General features: G+C 34.9%; 2 protein-coding genes across 6 annotated transcripts in view; one reads left to right on the top strand and one right to left on the bottom strand.

Annotated features, from left to right (window-relative positions):
* Window positions 1-26,539, bottom strand: part of TXNDC16 (thioredoxin domain containing 16) — a 110,058-nt gene that overhangs the window by 12,731 nt on the left and 70,788 nt on the right. For all 5 annotated transcript variants that reach the window (XM_081830501.1, XM_081830504.1, XM_081830502.1 and 2 more), the window contains exons 11-18: window positions 26,358-26,418; window positions 21,034-21,157; window positions 17,255-17,398; window positions 16,693-16,752; window positions 14,142-14,310; window positions 13,671-13,807; window positions 4,957-5,041; window positions 3,143-3,281 (exon numbers count right to left, since the gene is read on the bottom strand). In XM_081830501.1, coding sequence (XP_081686627.1) covers window positions 3,143-3,281; window positions 4,957-5,041; window positions 13,671-13,807; window positions 14,142-14,310; window positions 16,693-16,752; window positions 17,255-17,398; window positions 21,034-21,157; window positions 26,358-26,418 — 919 coding nt within the window. The remainder of the gene's footprint in view (window positions 1-3,142; window positions 3,282-4,956; window positions 5,042-13,670; window positions 13,808-14,141; window positions 14,311-16,692; window positions 16,753-17,254; window positions 17,399-21,033; window positions 21,158-26,357; window positions 26,419-26,539) is intronic.
* The window catches only part of PTGER2 (prostaglandin E receptor 2), a 188,891-nt gene that overhangs the window by 146,768 nt on the left and 15,584 nt on the right, over window positions 1-26,539 (top strand). The gene's annotated exons all lie outside the window — the stretch shown is intronic.

Here is a 26,539-nt window from a genome sequence, read left to right as displayed (position 1 = left end):
ACTACAAAGTTCAAAATGTTAATGCTGGGTACTGAATCAGAAAGAAGGAAGATACTCTCCCTGCCCTTAAAGCGCTCCTACTCTCAAGGAGGAGACAGGTAGACAAACTGCTGTGAGCCAAGAAAATTTAATGTAGGACAACAAAATTAAGCTAAAAAAAACAAAGTATGGGAGCTCATGGATGATTTTAGGAAGTGATATTTAATCTGGCCTTGGGCAAGAAATAAGATCTTGACAGAAGAAGGTATGTGCTAGAGCCGGGATTCCCGATATAGGGAGCATCATGGGGATAGGCAGAGAGCTGTGAGAGCATTCATGCCATCTGGGAACAGTGGGAGTGAAGTCTGCCAGACTGAGGCATGCAAGAGGCAAATGTGGCTGTAAGACCAGATGGGAAAATACCTTGATAGGTGTTCTAGCTCTCAGAAATACTGAGAAGATCTTGTATCAAATGAGCGACATGGTTATGCCTGTTTTAGAAAGCTAACTAGAATACGAATCTGTGAAAAGACAGACCGGTGACAGGCATTTCAGGGAAGAAAGACCAAGAGTTCTGTGAGTTGAGGAGGAAAAGATCAGGACCTCAGATTTAGGAATCATCAGTTGGTAATACTGATGGTAGAAATTGTGGGTATGGACAAAACTTCCGAAAGAAAGAAGAGCAAAAAGAAGAAAAAGACTGAAGGTTGAAGATGGAATTCTAGAGTGGCCAGAGGGTTGAAGGAGGTATCTGGAGAGGACTGAATTGCAAAAGCCAGAGGAACAGAGAATTTTGAAAAGAAAAAGCATTGTCAGTAGTTTTGGTTGCTACTTACAGAAAAGGTCATCAAACATGGTAATAGGAAGGTGTCCTTTGGCTATCTGAGTATACAAGAGGCTGTAACTTATTCATAATAAAAGCATAATTAAAGGAAATTAACATATCTGAGCAAAGTGCTATTAAACTATGTTTAAACGTGACAGCCTTGAATAGATCATTGCTTATGTAGTTAATTATCGTGTATTTCAGATTTGGGCATTATTTACCTAGCCTGATTTATCATCCGGTTCATTAAAATAAAAACTGAATGCCATATAAAAAATGTTTACTGTCTGTTCACCCATTTCTCCTTCCTATCCAGATGAAGAAACCAAAGTCTTTCTAGCACCTTAGTGCAGACCAGGAGATGAGCTTGTGGCTGGCTGGCTGGCTGCTACATACTCCAGACTTAAATCTCCAACATAGGGCAGCTTTAAGAAATTTAACCACCTTGGGCTCCTGGGTGGCTCAGTCAGTTAAGTGTCTGCCTTCAGCTCGGGTCATGATCCCAGAGTCCTGGGATCGAGTACCACATCGGGCTCCCTGCAGAGCAGGGAGCCTGCTTCTCCCTCTCCCTCTCTCTGTCTCTCATGAATAAATAAATAAAATCTTTAAAAAAAAAATTTAATAACTATTTGAGGGTTTTAGAATTTATGGAAAGGTCATAAACTAAACGCAAAACAATTTTTATTATAGCTGTTCGGTTTTTAGTCAAACGCTGTAAACCAAAACACTATAAACTGGAAACACTGCCACAACGCTTAACTTATAAACAGATTCTGATAGTTAAGTTTGCCCCAAGTTTCTCAGCCTTAAAGAATATAATCTTAAAAAATAGATGCCAATTTTTTATTCATCAGTCAAGCAAAGATGAAAGAGTAAAATGTTCTAATCTCTTCTCATGCAAAACAGGAACAAGTATCAGCAGCCTTAAACATGTGCATGCCCTTTGGACTAGCAATTCAAATCTGTGCATTTACCATGAGTATGGAATCATGGAAACACCCAAAGATTATGCACAAGGCTGGTCCCTGAGTAAAACTAAAGACAACTTAAAATTCATCAACAGGAAATTAAATAAATTGTGGCTTTTTTAGTGCAACAGAATATTATACAGATATTAAAAAAAAAAAGTATGTATATCTTCATTTCTTGATGGAAATATCCCTTAATATAAAAAGACAATCACACAGATACACATGGAATTTTTTTGTTTGTTTGAGAAAATATTTCCCCCAATTTAAATTTGGTCAAAGAGGATATGGTTGATTCCAATTTTCTTCTCTTAATAGTTCTCTGTATTATCTGGGAAAAGGAAGGTAAAGGCTTATAATAATTCCAAAAATATTACACTATGTATATGGTTAAGGAAATATTCATTTAATAACATGTCATTAAATACAAAAATGTTACCTCAATAATTTGGAAAACTACATCCTGAAAATATTAATGATCTGATTTTAATTATAGCCTGTAACTTTAATGGGAAGAGGGGAGGGAACAGAACCAAGGTAACAAAAAGATTTAATAAAGGCTACAGCCATTATTCTGAGCCTAAAATGTAATGTTATTTAGACCATCATGGCAAGAAACATAACGAGAGGAGGATATTCATTTAGTATTTATAGCTGATAATAATGCTTCTTATGTCACTTTAGAAATGCAAAAAAGCATAAATTTACAATATTCTAGCTATGTTTAACATAAATACAAAAACAACTGAAATTGAGAAATGCAGGTTACAACTGTTATGCCCCTGAATTCACTATTTTCAAAGGAAGCAGTGGAAAAGGCTTTTCATAAGACACTATTTTGTCCCAAAACTGTGTAAGTAAGAATACTAGCTAACATTTGTTGAATGCTCACCACGGGCCAAATATGACACAGAACACCATACACATGTCTCACTTAGTCTTCGCAATTAAGTCTCCGCAGCAGGTGCTATGACCACCTGCATTTTACACGCGGCAGAGAGAAGTTAAGAGCCAGTAAGGAATCAAGCAAGGATCTGAAGCTGAGTAGCCTGACTCTCCAAAATCCATGTGCTTTATATATATATACACCAAGTTTCAGCCTAGATTAAGTACTTCCTTCAACTGGCCATCAGCTACACTAGTCTCAGCAGTAAAAATAATCCAAAGACATGTAAACTTTCGGCAGTGGACTGGAGAAGCTGTACGCATAATGACTGAACAATGACACAGAGCAACCTGGTGAATCTTCAGCTCACAAAATGTCATGCCCTGTGCCAACAAAAGCTGGAAAATGGCATATTAAAACAGACTATTTTTAACTGGTCTCGATTTTATTTTAAATAACATCCTTATTACAAAATATACTCACAAATGTTTCCAGTAACGCATCTGTTATTATTTGAACTATGTCTTGTGCAGGGGAGTTAGCTAATGGAATGCTCTCTATTTCGCCTTCTTTGTGTCTGGCCAGCAGCAGGGCTGGAAGGGTTGCAGCGTATTTGTGTGACCTATGGAGAAACGCAGTACTAAGATTTCCAATAAAATACAGCAAGTCGTCAAAAACATAAACAATTAGTCCGTGCGATCAGGGTGGGAAGTAGCAAATGGGGAAGCCCTACCACTAAAGAAAAAAATGAACTCAATTTCCCAGCAAACTTATCTTCTGTGTAAGGCTGAGGAAGTTCAGGAGCCTTGACAACCTAGATCAAAAGAAAGCAACAGAAAATAATACAGGCAGATTTTTTGTTTTTTTCCTCTAGACAACTTACCATCAAGAAAATGTCTAAACAGGATTAGGAACATACTGCATGGCTCTCAACCCTTTTGGACTGCTCACCATACTGCTGAGCAAGGAGAAAAGTATTTACTAGAAACCTATCATTTTCCAGGCACTCTTTCAGGTACTTTCATTTTTATTTAACCCTCAGAATGGCCGTATAATGAGGCCACTATCACCTGCATTTGATAGATGAGGAAACCAGGACTCAGAGAGTGATAAATGGCAGAGACAGGATTCAAAGCAAGATGCCCCAGATAAAAAGTCTATGCTCTCTCCACTGTAAACGAGCCCAAATCTGCTCCTTCTTACCACTACGTATGCTAACGAGAAAGGGAAATCACTAAATTAAATAGGAAAAAAATGCTTGGTGTGAAATGACCCGTGAGGTAGTCACATTTATATCATGTAAAATCTCAACTAATGCTAAAACAAAGTATAGATGTTATAATACTAAAAGCATTAGTAGAGGGTCCAGTCTTCAAATTACCTGAAAGACTCTCTTAATTGATTAGCTGACCACAGCTAAATGCACCATGACAGCAGAGTAGAAGATAGTAGGTGACTGTCCATGTGTCAGGTGAACAGGTCTCATATTTTCTAAAGATCTGGAGTTCAGTATGATTTCATGGATAGAAATGGAGCTTAATCATGAAGAGCATATGTCACCAGTGTTCAGGATGAAAGATGTAAGCCCAGAAATCACAATAGGAATATTACAGTCAGGAGGTAAGCAAGACAAATTATTGGGACTTACCAACTCCACTTGCACCTGAAAATAAGCCATTAATGCAGAATGTGATGTACATGTATTACTGTATGTATTGTGTATGCATTAATAATCTCCAAATTTTCAGTTCAGTCCTTCATTCTGAAGCAACTATCTGGTAGTTCACAAGAGTCCTACATTCTACAAATAAAGCAACTAATGTGGGTAAAAAAAAAAGCACTGATTTAGTATATGTTTGCAATAACTTAAAATTAGGTAGAACTGTCAGGTATAGTTATATCACCTAAAACTCTGGTAGAAATATGAGAAAATTCTGATTTTTATATATACCTTGGTGGCAAATCAAAACCCAGACACTCAAGATGTAAAATTCCCCAAAAAACTTTGATAATTCCAAAGAACCAAAACTGCAGGTAATAGAAACAAAAGAGGAAATTTTTTATAGGAAGATGAAATAGTATGAATCCAAGGTTGTCCCTATGGGGACTCTAGCCTAAAGCAAAAGAGTATCTAAAAATTCTAAATAGTCAGGTGGTACTTCCCAGATCTTCTTTGAAGAAAATTAAAAATTTAGTTATATTGCTGACCTATTTTCCTTCATCAACTGTGTAAAGACAAACAATATATTATTTTGCAAACTTCTTCCTCTCTAAAATTAGAAGACCAACAAACTTACAGTATCAAAACATCATCTTCAGAATAAATTCCAGTGATAACACATCCTTTTAGGTAGTTTCCTGCTTCAGTGAAATCTTCTTTTGCTATAAATACATAGACAAGACAAAAATCTGAAACCTTTAAAATTATGTGTGCTGATCAACTGACATTTATAAATGGTTGTAATTTATTATAAAGACAAATTATAAAGACAAATATTTACAGGTAGACCTCATATAACTTAGCGGTTCTAAAATAAATCTGTGTTCTTTTTTTTTTTTAAGTTTTTTTTTTTTTAAAGATTTTATTTATTTATTTGAGAGAGAGAGAATGAGAAACAGAGAGCATGAGAGGGAGGAGGGTCAGAGGGAGAAGCAGACTCCCCGCCAAACAGGGAGCCCAATGCGGGACTCGATCCCGGGACTCTAGGATCATGACCTGAGCCGAAGGCAGTCACCTAACCAACTGAGCCACCCAGGCGCCCAAATCTGTGTTCTTTTTATGACCTTTGATTACTACAGAAATGTAAATTGATATAATGTAATTATGGTTCCCTAAACAAATGTACTCTAAATGTGATTTATCAAATTTATAGCACTCTGATCATAGCACATCTAATCAGTAACTCAACAGAGTTACTGAATAAATATTTGTTGCTTTTTAATTTACTCCTAAGGTAAGGTAAATGGAAACAGCTATCTTATACATAGCCTGGAAAGAGAAGCAGTATGTGAAATGATGCACACATTATCATCACAAATCTAGAAGTGCCTATATGCACAGAAAAAAATAGAAGACTAGAAATTCTAGTCCTTTAACAGTATCTGTGTTAGGATTCTGCAATTATGAGGGATTTGTGTCTTTTTATATTTCCCATATTTTCTGTAATGTGTTTTTGTTACTTTTGAACTTTGATTAATTTGTGTATCAGTCTTTTTTCATTTGTTAGGATACAGATATTAAAAAATTATTTCAGGAGCTTTCTGAATACATTTCCATAAATAACAGTATATTCTGGATCATGTTAATGTGTATTTTATAACCAAGAAGCAAGTCTGAATTAAACAGTCATAGACTAATGAGAAAAGAACAGAGGTAAACTTATATAAATGATGTATTCTTGGGGCACCTGGGTGGCTTAGTTGTTAAGCGTTTGCATTCGGCTGAGGTCATGATCCCAGGGTCCTGGGATCGAGCACTGCATTGGGCTCCCTGCTTGGCAGGAGGTGCTTCTCCCTCTCCCACTCCCCCCTGCTTGTGTTCCTGCTCTCGCTGTCTCTGTCAAATAAATAAATAAAATCTTTTCAAAAAAATGATGTATTCTTGCCAAGTGAAGGCCAAACGATAACTCAGCTCACTGCATGGAAGGTTCATGGCAGTTCAAACAGAAAACTAATGATGGAAGAATTGAGTCATAAAGCACCTAGTACTCTGGACATGCTGAACCCAAGAAATCTGTACCTAAGCAGTCAGTACTGTATTCACGGTGTGAGTATCAGCACTGTTACCGTCTGGTAACCACAAGTTTTGTTCTTTAAAAAGGATGCATACTTTCCACAAGATTAAGAAATACTACAGGAAAGCCAATTTACTAAAGTGGCACCGTCAGCCAGGAGGCAGCATTGAGAGCTCATTTATAACCATGAATTTAATGAGAAACTATTACTCCATGAAAATATTTTCTTCAGCCTGTGTTATACCAAAGCAGTAAAGATTCGTAAGAAAAATAAACAAAGGGATGCCTGGGTGACTCAGTCAGTTAAGCATCTAACTTGATTTCAGCCCAGGTCATGATTTCGGAGTTGTGAGATCAAGCCCTCCATCAGATTCAGCCCTGGGCGTGGAGCCTGCTTAGGATTCTCTCTCTCCCTCTCTGCCCGCCCCCTCAAAAAAAAAAAAAAAAGAGAGAGAGAAGAAAAGTAAACAATTAGGACTGAGTGCTTATACTTTCATTTCTCAAAACAGAACTAAATTCTGTTTAGTAGTTGATGATCATTATCTAAAGCAATGACATAATGGAATCTATTTCAGCTTCTTTTCAAGTAACAGTGGAAAATTACACTACTTCCATATAATTCCCTCATATAGAAGCCTCTCTCCTCATATGTTTCCTTTTTTTTAAAAGATTTTACTTATTTATTTGAGAAAGAGAGATGCATCAGTGGGGGAGAGGAGCAGAGGGAAAGGGAGAAACAGGCTTCCCGCTGAGAGGGAGCCCAATGTGGGGTTCAATCCCGGGACCCCAAGATCATGACCTGAGCCAAAGGCAGACACTTAACCAACTGAGCCACATGAATATGTTTTTTAAAAGGCTCTGCATAAATCCACTTGTTCATATATCCTGTTACTTCTGCAACAGAAGCATTTAAAACTGTAGACCTCAAAAACTAAATAAATAAATAAAAACTGTAGACCTTAGATACATATCCATTTCCACTAAACCAGACTGTCAATTTTTCTCTGAACATTTAAAACCAGACACACTCTCCTCCTTGGTGAAAACTACACATATTTCAGAATATATTGCAACCCCAAGTATAAGAAAATAATCAGTTAATCTAAATAAAAGGATTCTTATATCACAATAAATATATTTGGGATATAATATTAATAGTGACCTCCAATACTTAGTTGTGTAACTATAAACATGTTTTAATTGCATAAAATACATTAATTTAGCAATACTGCTTTTCCCCCACTATCACATGTTACTGAGTCATTACATTTATAGACATACATGTATACACATAGTACACATACATCTATTTTTTAACTCTACCAACAACAGTTGAGAAGCAAGAACACTCCAGTAACTAAAAGCACTAGATTTTGGTTTCTAAATTCAATGTCCCACTAAAAGGAACCTAGACTCTTGGTTGAGAAATGGCTGATTCCAGGAATGGGACTAGGAACATTTTGTGCCAAAAGGACATACCCAAAGAATGATGGAGATACGTCAAAAGGACACAGGAGTCAGATTGAAGGGGCATGATAGCAACCAATTATAACCCATTGAATAAAATTAAGGACTCAGGCATCTATACTGAAAATCAAACGAGAAGGAAAAGCTCGTACAGTAGTATGTGAACTATATTAGTACGTGTATAGAAGGAATAGGTAGGGAGTCAGAAATTTTCCACTTGGCAACCATCATAGTTATAGCTCTTTCAAGCAATGGATTCTAAAACTGGAATGCAAAAGTATAATGAGAAACAGGACATTTACAGGGCTTTAAATTCTATTCCCACAAGATACTTTTTTTTCCCTTTGTAATTAATAAGTATCTTCCAAGTAAAGAGACCTGCCAGATACAACACTGGACAAAGGAGACATTTCAGCCCTCATGGAATCCACATTAATCTGTAAATCATTAGCATCTACATGAAAAATAAATCACTATCTGATATAAAATAAGTGCTTGATAAATGTTAGTAGTTAGCTCTTATGAATAAAATACACATGTAAATAAAAGTGTTAGTGAATTCATAATAGCCTTTTATTGTTATACATTTTCCCATTCAATAGACATTGAAAGTCCAGTAACTATCATATGAATATCTGCAAAAAACAAACAAAAAAACAAAAAAGAAGAGAATCTAATACCTGACTGAAAAGTCTGAGAACAATCAATCTAGTGAAATAACAAAAAAAGCATCCTATCCAGATTACATCATTCTGGCATACCAGAACAATCTCTATGTTGTTTAACATTATACTTTTGACTTATTTTTTAAAGATTTATTCATTTGGGAGGGAGATAGAGAGCGCATGCGTGTGCACGTGAATGGGGGAGGGGTGGGGGGAAGGAAGTGGGAGAGAGAGAAACTCAAGCAGACTCCCTGCTGAGCGCGGAGCCCCACACAGGGCTCTATCTCACAACCCTGAGATCATGACCTGAGCCAAAATCAAGAGTCAGACACTTAACCAGACATTTAACAAGCCACCCAGGTGCCCCTATACTTTTGACTTTCGTTAAGAGATAATTATGTGTAAATCTTATCATTTGTATAGAACTATCATAAAATATACTGTTCCCTATATCTCTCATATAAAAAAATATGAAAAATCCCTCTCAGCATTTACAATCAGGGAAAAGTTTTTTCTGTGGATGAGTCAGCATCCTAACTTTTATATTGCCATTTATTATATAATGATGATAAGATGGCAAAAATTTCATGTTTCCAATTGCTGCCAGATTGCTTAAGGTTAAGTTTTATGACCAACTGCAGTGTTTTCTAAGTATACTACACAATTATCCCCTTCTCTTTTACAGCTTAACTCTTATTCTTGTTTTAATGATTTTATTGTATTTGTGCTTTTTATTATCTGAAGACCTTAATTCTTTTTGGAAGGAAGCCCTGAGTAAATAATATACAACCTCAGGGCACCAGGCACCTGACATAGATTGAAGACAAAGTCAACGGGTAGAAGCAAAAACATTAGAAAGGCAAAGACAAAGGAGTAAACCACAGACTCATTCACTTCACAATTTTTCATAAAGAGAATACAAATGAAAAAGCGATCCCCTCTATGATTTTGCCTTCTAAGATGGGAAGCCACAGAACACACATTCACATTCTTATTATTTCTTTCAAGTTATTTTGGCTTTTATTTTAAAAAATTTTGAAGACAACATAGAGGGGAACAATTATTAGACAGAAATTTGTAGAAAGCAAAATTTAATAATTAGTTAACAGTATCCACTATCTGTAGATATGATGCTAGATATGGGGATACTCTTCCCAGAAAAATATCCTTAAAAAATTTTATTCAGAATTTGAAATTCATCTTAAATGAAAGAAATATAAGGGGGCAGGTTTGCTAGATAAATGCAAACAACTAACATGTGACGAAAAAACATTAAAGGTTGTGTTACACAGTCAATTCAAGAAGCCATCCATATGCAAAGGCAAGAGAATAACATTCTAAGCAATAGTACTGGTTAGAAAAAAACCCCTATGTACCCTTCCTTTACAACTTACTGAAAGGCATTCCTATGAAGCCAGAAAAAAATAGTCTAAAAATAGTGAAGCTGTGATATTAAAAGAACACTATACTCTATGATGCTATGTAAAACTAACAAAGTAAAATTAATTGCTATAAGCACTGTATCAAAGCTGAATGAAAAAACATTAATATGAAATACACCAAAAATAAGATGAATTAATTGATGGGTGGAAGGATGGACAGATGCACAGATATGTGCTAAATCAAGTACAAGTTAAATGTTAATAGTAGAATCTAGATGGTAGGTATATGGATGTTCATTATAAAATCTTTCAACTTTGCTTTATGTTTGAAAATTTTCATAATAAAATGTTGGAAAAATAAGTGCAAGAAACTTTTGAAAGAGAAATATATAATGCAAAAATATTAAAGTTCAGCAATAATGATAATCTGAGTCTATAATATGAGGCTATAGAGGCCCATATAGAGAAAAAGATGACAGAAGAAATTAAAAGCATCCTCATCTTCTATAAAAGTCAAAATAATTTTTGTTTTTGGTTTTTAAAAAATGTGTTAAAATTTTATTATTTTATTTTTATTATGTTATGTTAGTCACCATACAGTACTTCATTAGCTTTTGATGTAGTGTTCTATGATTCATTGTTTGGATATAACACCCAGTACTCACTGCAATACGTGCCCTCCTTAATACCCATCACCGGGCTAACCCATCCCCCCACCCCACCCCCTTCTGAAACCCTCAGTTTGTTTCCTGGAGTCCATAGTCTCTCAAAATCATTAAAAATGGTCTTTAATTTTATGGATTCAAACATTTTTGTTTGTTTTTTTAAAGAACATCTCTGGCTCTGGGGAAAATAAAACCAAAAGAAGCATACTCCATGTAGACTAAAGAAACACTAGTGGAGCACAAAACAAGCAAGAGAAATACAAATAAGTTTAGACAATATGTATAAATGATTAAAGTTCACCTGGAAGAGCCAAAAGCCAAAAAAGATAAAAAAAAATTTACAAAAGACAAACAAGAGAGTTGACCCAATTATATATTCAACATGTATTATAATCGAGCCCCACATCAGGCTCCCTGCTCAGTGCAGAGTCTGCTTGTTTCTCTCTTCCTCTGCCCCTCCCCCTGCTTGCATGCTCGCTCGCTCTCTCAAATAAATAAATAAATCTTAAAAAAAGAAAACGAATAGATTAGGTATTGACAGGGAGATAAAAGTGAATAAAACAGGGGCGCCTGGGTGGCTCAGTTGTTAAGCATCTGCCTTCAGCTCAGGTCATGATCCCAGTGTCCTGGGATCGAGCCCCACATCGGGCTCCCTGCTCCGCGGGAAGCCTGCTTCTCCCTCTCCCACTCCCCCTGCTTGTGTTTCTGCTCTTGCTAACTCTCTCTGTCAAATAAATAAAATATTTTTTAAAAAAGTGAATAAAACAAAATGTTTAAACAGATTATACACACACACACACAAACACACATACACACATACAGACATGGATTTAATATGGTGATGGTGGAATCAAAAAAAGAGAGGAAAAAAAAGGACAACTGTTAACTATTCAGACAAAATAAAGTTGGCCCCTAACCTCATACCATGCACAAAAATATCTAAATAGTTAAAGACTTAAAAAAGAAAAAAAAAATATTGAAGAACAAAATCAACAGAGTAGAAAGGTATCCTATGGGACAGAAGAAAATATATGCAATTCATATATATGATAAAGGGTTAATTTCCAGAATAAAGAATTCCTGCAACTCAACAACAACAACCTGATTTAAAAATGAGCATAGGACTTGAATAGACATTTCTCCAAAGAAGATATACAAGTGGCCAAGGAGCACATAAAAAGATGTTCAATATCGCTACTTATTAGGAAAGTGAAAATCAAAACCATGATCAAATCAAAACTTCAGACCTATTAGGATGGCTACTATCAAAAAACCAGAAAATAACAAGAGTTGGTGAGGATGTAGAGAAATCAGAACCCTTGTATACTATGGGTAGGAATATAAAATGATACAGCCACTAGGGAAAACAGTATGGTGGTTCTTCAAAAAATTAAAAATAGGACCATCAGATGGCCCAGCAATTCCACTTCTGGGTATACATCCAAAAGAACTGAAAGCAGGGTCCTGAAGAGATATTTGTACACCCATGTTCACAGAAGCATTACGCACAATAGCCAAGAGGTGAAAACAACCCAAGTGTCCATCAACAGATGAATGGATAAATAAAATGTTACATACATACAATGTAATATTATTTAGCCTTGTATTGAATGGAGCACTGGGTGTTATTCGCAAACAATGAATCATGGAACACTACATCAAAAACTAATGATGTAATGTATGGTGACTAACATAATAAAATAAAATTTAAAAAAATAAAAGGAAATTCCTTTTTTTTTTAAGATTTATTTATTTATTTATTTTAGAGCGAGCATGAGAACGAGTGCAGGGAGGGGCAGAGGGAGAGAGAGAGAGAGAGAAACTCTGGAAGATGCCTCGCTGAGCTCAGAACCAGATCTCAAGACCCTGAGATCAGGACCTGAGCTGAAACCAAGAGTCAGATGCTTAACCAACTGTGCCACCCAGAGGTCCCTAAAAGGACGGAAATTCTGACACATGATACAACATGGATGAACCTTGAGGACATTGTGCTAAGTGAAATAAGCCAGCCAATAAAAGACAAATATTGTATGATTCCACTTATAGGCAGTACCTAGAGTAGTCAAACTCATAGAGTTACAAAGTAGAATTGAGGTTTCCAGGGGCTAGGGAAACAGGAAAATAGCTGTTTAACAGATACAGAGTTTCAGTTTTGAAACATGAAAAAGTTCTGGAAATTAGCTGCACAACAATGTAAATATACTCGACACTAGTGAACTATATGCTAAAACGTTAAGATGGTAAATTGTGTTACATGTATTTTATCACAGTTTTAAAAAAAATATATTCAAAGCAAGAAGACTATAAATTAGTGTAGGAAAATATAAATTAAAGCAAGAAGAAAATACAAGTGACTATTAACTGATAAGGACAATAGAGATTTTCTATAACTGAAATCAGCGGATAAATCTCAAAATCAATACATTTGAAAACAAATTTTAAACTGCTAGATATAAAATTATTAAAGCTAACAACCAAACTGGGGGGAAATAACAAACAAAATGACAAGAACTTAATATCCTTAATACATAAAAATCTCATAGTAATTCATTAGACAAGCACTAAAACCCCATTTTTAAAAATGAATAACACTTTTAACACACAGTTTATAGAAAACATAAAGTTATCCTCCTATTGGGAATCTACACCCATTAAATCACCTAAATCCCACACAAAGACGCATAAATAAAAATATTCTTTATAGCAAAAAGAAAAAAGGGAAACAAAAGATGTTATTTGTTGGTAAAGAGTTAAATAAATTATGGTATATGCATCCAAATATACAGCCATGATGATTTTGAAGAATATTAATCAGGGAAAAAATGCACCCACACAATATTAAATAAAAACAGCAAGATACTAACCTAGATACACAGTACTAGCCCAATCACATTAAAATATATATAAAAATGCAATACATAGGTACACAGAAAAAAGAGGGAAGGAATTATATCAAAATTTAACAACTAGATAATCTTAGATTTTTTCCTTCAAATTTCTCTATTTTCAAAATTCTATAATTTGAGTTCTCTATAATTGAAAAAGATGTTAATTCATTTTTAAAAAATCAAGTTTTTAACTATTACCTAACTACTTACCTGTTGTCATGTTTGGGCTGAATAGTCCTAGCACCGACACACTAGAGTAGGAGATCAGGTCTTTATATAATTCCCCACTTAAATATTCTTCTGCTTCTTGGACAGATGTTATGTTCACTGGGCATGAAATCCTGTTGCTGAATGAATATACTATATTCAAAATTAATTTTTAAAGATACTTTTCAGCTTGCAAAAAGATAAAACATACTACTAACATGGGCAAACACTGTATCCACAGGATAAGTATCTGACAAAATAAAGACAACTAAATACTAGTGTAATAAAAAAAAAATCACCCTCATTAAACACAATTTCTATCTCCCCCAAAGTGAAGGAATAAGCTCTCTTCACCTAATCCTGTTATTTCAATTCATTCCTCCTTAACCTATTCAAAGTGTGTCAACAAAGTATAGGAATTAGAAGGTTTACAGACCCCAAAATTTAAGTCTTAGGGAGAAGCTGAATACTTACAGCTGGATAAATTTTAGGAGATCTTCAGTTCCTAACATTCCAGGGTAAGACACCGGGCTCTTGCCTTCCTTATACATCTTTACAACAGGAAATTCAGTAACATTTTGCTTAGTACATAAATCAGGCCAATCTGCACAGTTCACTCTAGTAAGCAGCATACTGGATGTGCCTAAACAACAGGAAATGCACACTTTATAAATATTAATGTAGAAAACTCAGTTGTGTAGACTTGACAATATTTTTATAGCCCATTCTTATTTTAACCTCTCATGAGCATGAACTGCTTCCACTGGACACTCTTCCCCTGATTTTTGCAACCCCTTCTCCAATTGGCTTATTTCCCCACCTCCTTTGCTGCTCAATTTGTGGGTCCCTTTTGCATGCTGGTCTGCCAGTAGAGTCTAAGTTGCCTGCAGTATTACATCCCCTATACTTTATCAATGCAGGAATTTCCCATGGTGTTCCTAATTTAAAGATTTAAAAAAAAAAAATTCTCTTAGCTACAGCTAACTAGGTACTAGATAGGTATAAAAACTTGGTATTTGCTGCCATCTTGTGACTGAGTATAAAATATTCTTCATCATCTTAGATGAACAGTGGCTTTTTTCCATAAAGTCAATGTGAAAGGTTATAGGACTAAATGCCCGAAGCATTACAGTATTCTCCCAATTTACAAAGTTATAGTATGGGCTTCAATGTAGACATAAAATAGTTACCTATGCTATGCATTTCTACATTAAGCCCCCTGAACTTCTGAAACAGTCCCTTTATCTGATTATCTAATTACTAAAAGGATTGTTACTCATAAAGAACATCCTAAATGAAAAAGGAAATCAAGTCTTGGCTTGGTTATCTGCTTTTTTTTATTCTACAAACATATACAACTCAGAGTCCTTGCATTGAGGGGCCAGGGAGCCTCTTTTTTCAATCATTAATAGAGAAGAATATAAGGGAATCTGTTTCCATTTTCATTTGGTATTGACAAATGGGATGGGTGGGGGGATAATTCTATTATTCAGGGACATTATCCAATTATTCCTTCATTGTGGTTTATATTTCCCCCCTTCCTTTTTCTTTCTTCTAATTTTTTGCCAATGAGGCTGGGGAACCTAAAAGAAGAAACTTAAATCTTTCCGTAGATTGCAACTACAAAGGAGAACCTGAAAGAGAGTAAGAGGATTTGATTTTTTTTTTTTTTTTTTTAAATATTAGGTGGGGCGCCTGGGTGGCTCAGTCATTGGGTGTCTGCCTTCGGCTCGGGTCATGATCCCAGGGTCCCAGGATCGGGCCCCGCAGGGAGCCTACTTCTCTCTCCCTCTGCTTGTGTTCCCTCTCTCACTGGGTCTCTCTCAAATAAATAAATAAAAATCTTTAAATATATATATATATTAGGTAATCACATTATCTGTAGACTTAATCACCTCTTCATTCAGGTAATGAAGTAATCAAAAGTTGGATCAAATGTGGTTGAGAAATGAACTGAGGAAAAAAGTTTTAAAATCTCTGATGTTTTTATTACCATAGAACATGTTATATTTAGGATTGACTTTCCAGAATTAATTTAAGTTCACAAAAGTCCCTAGTATATAAATAAGTTGTACACTAGTAGACATTTTCCACTAAACTCCACCTTATTAGCTTATTCATTTATTCAACAATTTATTAAATACCAAATATTCTACGATGTAAGGCAATATGCCAAGTCCAGTGAACTGAGTATAAGATATACTACCTACCCATAAAGAACTTACTAAAAATTTAAAGAACCTAAAAAACTAAATGGTGGATACATTCCTAAAGTAGCTAAAAGAATAAGCCTATTTAACTGGAATAGCTAAGAAAAAAACAAGAAAAACAGTAGAAGAAAATCGTATTACAGATATGAAGCATGATACATTCTGTCTTATTCAAATGATTATAAAACATTATCCTAATCCATCATTATCTCTCTCTTATTAACATGCCTCCCTACCTCTCCCTACGTCTTTGCTAGAATGATGGCATAGATATTTTGAGTTCAAGTCTATTCCTTGGATTAGTTACCTACCCCTAGATCAGGTTTTCATAGAACAGTTAAAAGATCTTGGCTATTAAGAAATATCCCAGTCCATAAGGAGCTAACTGAATAGCTTTAAGAACACTGAGATCTTAGATCTTTGGTTAGACTGTGAGATTGGGTCTTATCTGTCACATTTTTGTTTAAGTGTATTTAGTATTTATTTAATAATATTTAATAGTAACTAGCTCAGAGTAGGCACTCAATAAATGTTTGCTGAATGAATTCAGCCAAAAAGATTACTGGATTAACTGTGTGGCCACAAGTACTTTATACGTAGGCTCTCTACTTTCTACTGAAGACAGTTCCATGAAAAGAACCAAGATGAATGCTTCTGAGCATTTCTGAAACTCATGGTTCATTAACATAAAGTTGGAGACACAAATATAATAATGTGAAATTTTCTGTGGTTTTCTTCATCTTTAGCATGATATAGCTTTACAAATAGCTATAGCTTAGAATCAAGAAAATAAGCATGCATACCATATTACATACCTTTCAATTTAATTGCCAAATCTATATAGGATTGCAGAAATGCCATGGATACTGCTTGCCCTACATTAAAATAAAAAATTCAACAGATATTGCAATATGCATATCTCCAAAGCATCCATACCTATACATTAACAAACATATAGATTTATAGGGTTTCCCAAAATTGTTATTCCTTCATAAGAAATATTTTAATATACAGTACTCAATGTTGTGCAAACATTCAAGAGGATTCTAAATGCAACTAATTTTCTGCACTCAGACTGCAAGGGATATAGTTGAAGGGCTATTATTTGAAGGTAAAAGCAATATATGTCCTATAGATTCATAAGAACTGTTAATATATTTTTAAAAAAGAACTGTTAATATATTAAAAACATTAGCTTGAATTAACAATTTTTCTAAATTAGTAAATTAGTAAATCTTTCAATATGTGCAGTCTACTTGGGACAGTGCGAAAGCTATGTCATTCTACCACATGCAATATACAGAATGCAAAAATAAAATCCACCAACTTTAAATCCTTTAATACATAACAGTCCCTCCTCTAAAGGCTCATACTCACAACCAGCATAGAAAAGCACTATGCTATCAGAAGCCACCACTGTTGCATTAAACGTCTCTTCTGTTAGTTCTACCGTGAGTTCCAAAGGTAACCGTCTCTTCCTATCTCTGTAAACAGTTTCTGCCACTTCATCATCTTGAATATCTAAAATGTTCAAAAATACATTAATGTGTATATAAATACATAACTTATATAAATACAAATTCCACTGTATGACAACCACTGTGATGGACACTAGTCCCTGACCACATGGAGCTCCTGTTTACAGAAAAGTCAGACAATAAACTCATCACTGAATAAACACATAGTTATAAATTATGTCAGTTTAAGGAAAGAAAATGGTACATGATAGATTGTAATAGGGAGATTTAGGTTGGGAGAGCCAAAGCCTTCCAGCTAGAGAATCCAAAATTAAAAAAAAAAAAAAAAGTCTTAGGCAAAAAGAAAAACATATATGAAGGCTCTAAGACACAGAAGAGATTAGCATATACTACGTACTGAAGGAAGGCAAATTTAGCTAAAACAAGATGGGATGAAGGAGTAAATGGCATGACAAAACTCTAGACTAGGCAATAGCTAGATCATAAAGAGCCATATGAGCCAAGAATTTTAGATTTTATTCTAAGTGCATCAAGTTATGTGGATTCTGAATATGTAAAAACCTATCGTTAACTTAGACCAACTAACCAACCAGTGGACCAATCCATTTATCCATCCATCCATCCATGTATGGGGTTAAAAAAAATTTTTTTTGCACTTGTACATATTCTGTTGGAAGTTTGTACAGATTATATGGTAACACTGAAGGGACATCTGACTTGATTAGAGAGACAAAGTTTCCTAGAAGAGTTCACACTAGCTGAATATTAAAAGAAAATGAAACTTAGGTAGGCAGTGAAGGAAGGCAGTGGAGGCATACAGAGCAAAGGGAATAGCATGTGCAAAGGCACAGTGGCATGAAGGAGCATGCAAATGGAAATGCAAACACTGATAATATTTAGGAGTACTGTTAGTTTTTGAGATGTAATAATAGCAATAATTATGGGGGTTTGGGGAAGTTTTTTTGGTTTTGTTTTTTTGGTTTTTTTTTGGGGGGGGAGTTGTTTTGTTTTTTAGAGAGAAAGAGTGAGCGAGCAAGCAAGCACAAGCCTGGGTCCGGGGGGAGGAGAGAGAATTCCAAACAGGTTTCATGCTCAGCACGGAGCCCGACATAGGGCTTGATCTCATGACCCTGAGATCATGACCTGAGCCAAAATCAAGAATTGGACACTTAACGGACTAAGTCACCCAACTAACTGCCCCAGTTATGCTCATTTTATTTTTTATTTTTTATTTTTATTTTTTAAATTTTTTATTAAATTCAATTTAATTATCATATATTTTATTATTAGTTTCAGAGGTAGAACTCAGTGATTCACCAGTTGCATAAAACACCCAGAGCTCATTATGTTCATTTTAAAAGGAGAATCCTTATATTTCTGAAAAACACAGGGAAATCTTTTTGGATGAAACTACATATTTGGGATTTGCAACAAAATAGTAAGGGGTGGGCAGTGACTAGAACAGGATAGCCATGGGTTGATGGTAGCTGGGTGGGGCCAGGTAATGGGATACCAGGAGATTTGTTCTATTATCCTGTCTACTTTATGCTAAGTTCCTAATTCTTTATAATAACACATTACAAAGAAAGGAACGGAGGAAGACAATTTAAAAATGAAAGTATTGTTTTTATATGATTTCTAATATATAAAATAAAATACCAGATCTGAATTACAGTGCATCTCCACAGGTTTCAGCTGTGTGACTCCAGTGGGTCACATAACTGTATGGGCCTCAGTGTTCAAATCTGAAACCTAAGAGTTGCACTATACTAACTTAAAGGAACTTTAAAACACCACATTCTATGATACTAACAAGTTACAACTCCAATACCAAAATTAATAAAGGCCTATTTTCCTATTTACTGTATTTTTTCCTTCTTATTCACATATTTTCATTTTCCTTCCAATCCTTTATTTCCCAATCCATTCTTGTCCTCTTCTTCCAACACTTCCTTTCCCTCTTTCCTATTCTCTCTCTCTCAATAAGCTACCCTCACTTCTAAATTGATCCACTCTTTAGCTCTATCTTTCACCTATTCATCAATATATACACACGTTCTTTTAAGCCATACATGTGTAATATTTTTTCCATATCGTCCTTTTGTAGAATTCAGTCCATTTTACTCTGATTCATTCTGTGCCCATTTCCTTTGAAGGACATTTTTCTTTGTGTGGTGCTCTCACATGGTAACAAACTCTTTCCTATACGTGTATTTTTCCTATACAAATGGGAACAAAACAAGGTGGGGGGATTATGTATATGGACATGACTACATACACTATTATGGGCCAATATGGATTACAGATGTAGAAAGTTAAGACAGAAAAAAAAAAACCCACAACAAAACAAACAAAAGGGAAAGCTGTAAAAGGAATCCTAGAACTAGGCTGGGGAGAGAAGACAGGCAGAGAAGAAAGAGAAGGCCACACCACAGGGCAAATTAAGGGGATGTGGCAAGGAAATCTTGAAACAAACAACTCCCACTGAGAACAGGAATCTCACTAAGCTGACACAGGGGCGATTCCCTTGACTGGAAGGGGGAATCTATGAACCATGATAGAAAACAGAGCCAGGAGAAAGAGACCAGAACACAGGTCTATGTAATGACAATGCTATAGAGAACTCTGGCTTAAACCATGAGCAGTTCCAACCTCTGCATATTAGAAAAGAGCTAGAACATAACTCAAACCAAAAAACTGGTCACTGGTAACCATTAAATCTCAGAGCCCTTATTAAATTTATGATTTAGATTCTGATCAAAATAATGAATGGACCTCACAAAAAGAATACATAAATTACTCCCTTCTTGACACTCATAATAGTACTAGGTAAAACATTCAAGTATATACTAAATGCAATACAAAAATGAACAAGACATAATCCCTGCTTTAGAGATATTATAGACTAGTGGAGAAGAGAGAAAAGCAAGTAAGCAGTTACAGGATAGGATTAATGTTATGAAGAAGTGTCAGTAACAATAATGATAATACATAAGATTTCAAGTCAGAATGCTTAAGTTCTAGTCCAGGCTCTACCACATGCCATTTGTTTGACTTTGGGTAGATCACTTAATCCTGCTAAAACACAGATTCTTGATCTACAAAGTGAAGGTGACATCAGCTAACTCAACCAAAGTAAATAATGTGTAGGAGAATAGCCTTGAAACTATAGAATACTTCAAAAACATACGCAATAAGTACAATAAAAAGAAATATAACGTGTTAAAAAGAGGTTTTAAATGTTATTGAAATTTACTCCCAGACCGTCATCAGATTTATTTACAACTACAAATCCAACAATATTTATTAGGATTTCATTTCCTAATAGGAAGAATAAAAATAAAATACCCTGTTGTGGCTCCTGGGTCATTTTTAAACATGGAGTAGACCAGGAGGGCTGAAAGAACTGATTTAGAAGATAAAGGCACAGATGTGGAAAGCTACATCCTGGCATGTAACAATGAAAGGTATCACATTCAACAAAATACAGCATCCTTACCTTTCCCACCAAATCAACTTGATAAAATGTCATTCAAAATAGGTTTCTCCAGGTATTTTCATAGTCTTGAATGTCAAAACATTCTATGAGAAAGTTAATTCATTGAAATTTCACTGACCTCCTGGGTGCCGAGGAGGAATGGAGGGTGGAGGGGAAAGGAGCATCACAAAACGTATTACCCATATCTGGACTTCCCATGTCCTCATCTCCGTCTTCTTGTATTTCTTCAATGTGCATATTACTTTCCACACGGGATATTATTAAATCAATATCATGTAAGACCAAAAATTCCACTGGCACTCCCTAGAAATACATTCATTTTTAAAATCATGACTAAAAATATACCAAAGCATTTTTTTTTTTAAAGATTTTATTTATTTGAGAGAGAGAGAATGAGAGAGAGCACATGAGATGGGGGAGGGTCAGAGGGAGAAGCAGACTCCCTGCTGAGCAGGGAACCCGATGTGGGACTCGATCCAGGGACTCCAGGATCATGACCTGAGCCGAAGGCAGTCGCTTAACCGAGCCACCCAGGCGCCCCAATACCAAAGCATTTTAATAAAAATGTTTTACTTGTTTGATATTAAAATGAAACTAAATCTTTGAACTTCAGTTTTAAAATTAAACAAAAAAAGGAAATTCCATAATCATTATGAAAAGTACCCAAAGCATACTTTATATAAAATAGTGTGTACTAATGAAAAAAAAAAAAGGCAAAAAAGAACTGAAAGTCTCACTTCCTTGACATAATGGTATTACACTGACGTCTGCAACATTTCACACATAACTGCATGTCCCACTTCAATATAAAACTTAATTGCAAATAGGGCCATCAAAATTATTTTGATATTCCACAGAAATATTCAAAATAATATCTCATCCTACAATAATTCCACTAAAATAAAACTACAATCTGCCCCCAGGTATTTTAAGAATACCAAATCTAGCCCACGGAGATTATTCCATTATAATTTCTTTTACTAATACCCAACTATCACATCTTAAAAACATGAAATTTTAGGCCACTAGATTATTTCAGTAAATCATTCCTGACTGTAACTATACATGAGAATAAAGCTATAAAATAACTGTGTGTTTGTTCTTTGATATCACATATTTATCTTTTTAATATTACATTCAAAGTGAGCAACTTTTTACTTCTGTGGAAATAATAACGGAGTTAAAAGGTAGAGTGATTAAAGTCAAACCAAATTTGTTTGAAGTATACATAGATATTGTGGTAGTAAACTTTTTTATTCAAATACAACATCCACACAGGAAAGAACACAAATTGTAAGTGTATAGTTTGATGAATTTTTACAGAGCTGATACACTTATATAACCACCACACAGGTTAAGATACAGAACATTACCAGCACACCGAGAGGCCATCTTCTTGCCGCTTCCTGTCATTACCCTCCCCCCCAAAGGTAATCACTATTCTGACTTTCATCACCATCTATAAATTTTGCCAGTTTTTGAATTTATATAATAGAACTATATACGCCCTGTACTCTTTTTGTGACCACTTCTTTTGATCAACACTATTTGTGAGGTTTATCCATGTTACATTTAAAAGCAGTTTATCCTTTTTCAAAGATGTATTCCTTATATGAATGTACTAGTATGTACCATATATATGTACGTATGTGTTTATCCATTCTATTGCTCATGGACGTGTTATTTCCAGCTTCAGACCATATAAAAGTATACTAACTGCTATGAACATTACTACAGCTGTCTTTTAGTGCACGTGTATACACATTTCTGTTGGGCAGTGCTTAGGAATGAAATTGCTGGTTCACATGATATATATATAGCCTCAGCTTCAGGAAGCACTGCCAAATATTTTTCCAATTTTCATTGTACTAATTTTCACTCCTACCAAAAGTTCTTGTAACTCTACCTTCTTAAAAACACTTGGAATTGTTACTTCTTAAATTTTTAGCCATTCAGGGGGTGAGTACTGGTATGTCTTGTGGTTTTATTTGCATTTCTACCTACAGTTTATCTGCTAATTGGATAAGGGAAATGTATCTTATGATGGAGAGAATTAACTGTCTCCACATTAATTCAGTAATCAAATGTGGCATCATTAAGTGAGAAAACCAGACATCATCCACGTTAGAATAAGATAAAATACCAGTAAGCCAGCACTGTGAAGTATTCTTACCCAAAACATTTAATGGAGCTAGGCAATCTAACTTCCAGTTTTTAGAAAACATAAGGGAACAGAGGAGCAAGGCAGACAAAAGCAAAAGGAAACAGACAAATCCAGAATATGGAAAACCTGGCCCATTTATCTAAAAGGCACCATCATGGGGGAGAAGAAGAGGGAGTGTTAAGACATTGAGACATTTAAGAAACACACCAAATGCAATTCGTAATCCTTAACTAAATTTTGGTTCACAAAAAACACCTATAGAAAATACTTTTAGATGAAAAAATTTGAATATGAACTGGCTATGAGATTAGGCTATGATAAAACAAATTCCTGTTAATTTTGTTAAGTGTGATAATAAAATTATGATTGTATAAAGAAGAAGAACAGTAATTTTTAAAGATTCATGCTGGATATTTATGAATCTGTAAATGCCATGATATCTAACATTCTTTGGAGTGTTTTAGAAAAAAATTATAGGTGAAGCAAATATGATAAAATACTAATTGTTGAATCTAGGTAGTAAGTATATAGTTATTCATTCTATTTTTCAACTTTTCAGTTTGTTTGATTTCATACAAAAAAAAAAAAAACTCTGAAGAAAGGAATTAAAAAGGGCTTTTAAAAACTTAGATACTGGGGCACCTGGGTGGCTCAGTCATTAAGCGTCTGCCTTTGGCTCAGGTCATGATCCCAGGGTCCTGGGATCGAGCCCCACATCGGGCTCCCTGCTCAGCGGGAAGCCTGCTTCCCCCTCTCCCACTCCCCTGCTTGTGTTCCCTCTCTCGCTGTGTCTCTCTCTGTCAAATAAATAAAAAAATCTTTAAAAAAAAAAAAAAACTTAGATACTAAGAAAGATCCTAAGCATTAATACTGTTCCTCATACTACTATGCTAAAACACAAACAATTCTTCCCCTCAGGGCTTCTGCATGTGCGTCCTCTCACACTCATCACTCTTTCCCCACATATCCACAGGCATATTCCTTTACTTTATTGTTACTAATCAGTGAGATCTTCCGAAACTACTCTCTCACCTTACCTTGTTTTTTTTTCCACTGTCCTTAACACCATCTGACATTCTAGCTATACTGGTTTTGTATTTGTCTCCTGCCACTAGTATATTAGCTCCATGAGGGCAAAAACTTGCTTTTGTTCACTGCCATATCCTCAGAGCCTAGGACTGTGCCTGAAACAAAGCAGGTATACAATAAATACTTATGGAAAGAATGAATGGATGAGTATAGTATTTATTGAGCACTTACGAATGTATTGGACCCTGTGCTAATTTAGCACTTTACATTATTTCTTTTAATATACTGACCCAACAACTCTTTAAAGTAGATATTATTATTAACCCTCCTTTACAATGAAAAAAAAAAAAAAAGAGAGAGACATATAGAAGTAATTTGCCCAGAGTTACAAAGTTGGATTTGAACTAGGCAGTAAGATTCTATAGCATAAACTCTTAATACTATATTGCTAATTACTGCCGTAGGAAAAAAAATTCTGAAGAACTAATGCAATACTAAAAGATATGTTTTATAACTTACTATACAAGGCTTGTAATATAGTAATATGAGCATACAATACTATCTAAGCAGTTCTATACTTTAAGGACCCTCAAACCCTTTGCCTGGAAAGGGAGAGAGAAAGAATGATTATACAAACCCAGGATGAACATTATTGCCCTGATGAGAAGGTAAAAAAAAAAAAAAAAATTTACACTGAATTCAATACAGAGACTCATAGAAAAGACTCTTCTATCCTTTACAGAAAATTTCTTTGCAGAGATAGCTATCTTATAACCTCTCTTACCTCATGCTATACAAAATTGTTACATTTTAACAATTTAAGACATCAAAACTCAAAAACCATCATGAACTTTAATTTTTCCATAAAACCTATTTCCCAATAATAAATATTATAATTTCTTATTTAGGGATCTTGATCTACCAGCAAAAAGAAGAGCTTCAGAAAGTACTCCTTCCATGACCTAGCCAAAAAGCAGAGCATACTAGCCCCATACTATAGTATACACATTTCAACAATACTACAGTTTTCAAAGTATTTTCCTATTTTGTCTTATAAATTTCTTGTAAGTTAGAAGGGAAGGTTTTATGAATAGTTCACAAATGAGAAAACTGAGCTTGGAGAAGCTAATTCATTAATCTGGTTCCAGAACCAGAAGAAACAGAATCCAAGTCTTCTGACCTTTGACCCAGTATTCATGCCATAGTCCTAGGCAAGAGAATTTAAGTTTAAATTGTCTGGCAGTTCAGGGGCCCCCGGCTGGCTCAGTCAGTAGAGCACCCAATTCTTGATCTCAGGATCATGAGTTTGAGCCCCATGTTGGGTGCAGAGATCACTTAGGTAAATTTAAAAAAATGTTTTTAAAAACTGGCAGTTCAAACCATGAGAGACTATGGACGCCAAGAAACAAACTGAGGGTTCTAGAGGGGAGGGGAGTGGGGGAATGGGTTAGCCCAGTGATGGGTATTAAAGAGGGCACATACTGAATGGAGCACTGGGTGTCATATGCAAACAATGAATCATGGAACACTACACCAAAAACTAATGATGTAATGTATGGTGATTAACATAATAAAAAAAAACTGGCAGTTCAAAAACACATCAATCGTTTAGCATATTTATATAATATTTTGAAATGTGCAGAATTAATGGGTTCTCAATAATTAAGAAAAATTTTAAGAAAAATATAAGAAAAAAAGAACATTAACAGAAATTTACAAAGGCAAATAAATGGGAAATAAGCCTTTAAAAAATGTTCAACCTCACCAGTAATCAAAAATATGCAAATTAAAACAGGAACTTTGTCGATAGAGAAGATTTTTTTTTTTTAAGATAGTGATGCTCAGTAGTGGCAAGATGTATGAGCAACAAGGAATTCCAAACCTTGCTGGTTTCTGGAGGGCAATTTGACAATATATTCTAACAGCCTTAAAAACCCCCATTTCCTTTGACAAACTTCACGTCCAGAAGTTTAGCCAAAGGAAAGAACCAGTGATACTCAAAACAGTGTACAAAGGCAGGCATCATATAGCACAATAGCAAGTAATTAAATATAATTTTACATGAAAAGTAGGCTATATAGCATGACCCTAATTTTCTTTAAAATATATATATATGAACATGAGAAAAGAGACAAACTAACAAATGGAAAAAGAAAAAAAAGAACACCAAAATATTAACAGCAATAATCTCTGACTAGTGGCAATTTACAGAATTTCTTTTCTGTAATAAGCATATATTATTTTATGACCACACGTATTAACTTTCTTTAAATAAGCAGACATTGTAGAGCAATACATAAAATGACTAACCTCTTCTGCTCTTCTGAAGACCACGTTAGCATGCAGAGGAATGTCTACTTCCAATGAGTCCCTTTTTCAAAATGGAAATAAATGTTTTATATGGCTAATCTGAAGAACAGTCATCCAGGATGTCAACATAAAAGCGAACTTTAAGTTCTTACACTAAAAACTATAAGTTCTTACATAAAAAC

Source organism: Leptonychotes weddellii, chromosome 9 (genome assembly GCF_054177405.1).
Source record: "Leptonychotes weddellii isolate Sample4059 chromosome 9, ASM5417740v2, whole genome shotgun sequence".
NCBI classification, from domain to species: domain Eukaryota; kingdom Metazoa; phylum Chordata; class Mammalia; order Carnivora; family Phocidae; genus Leptonychotes; species Leptonychotes weddellii.
The sequence above is the reverse complement of the archived record's forward strand: the minus strand, read 5'-3'. Positions and strand labels throughout refer to the sequence as shown.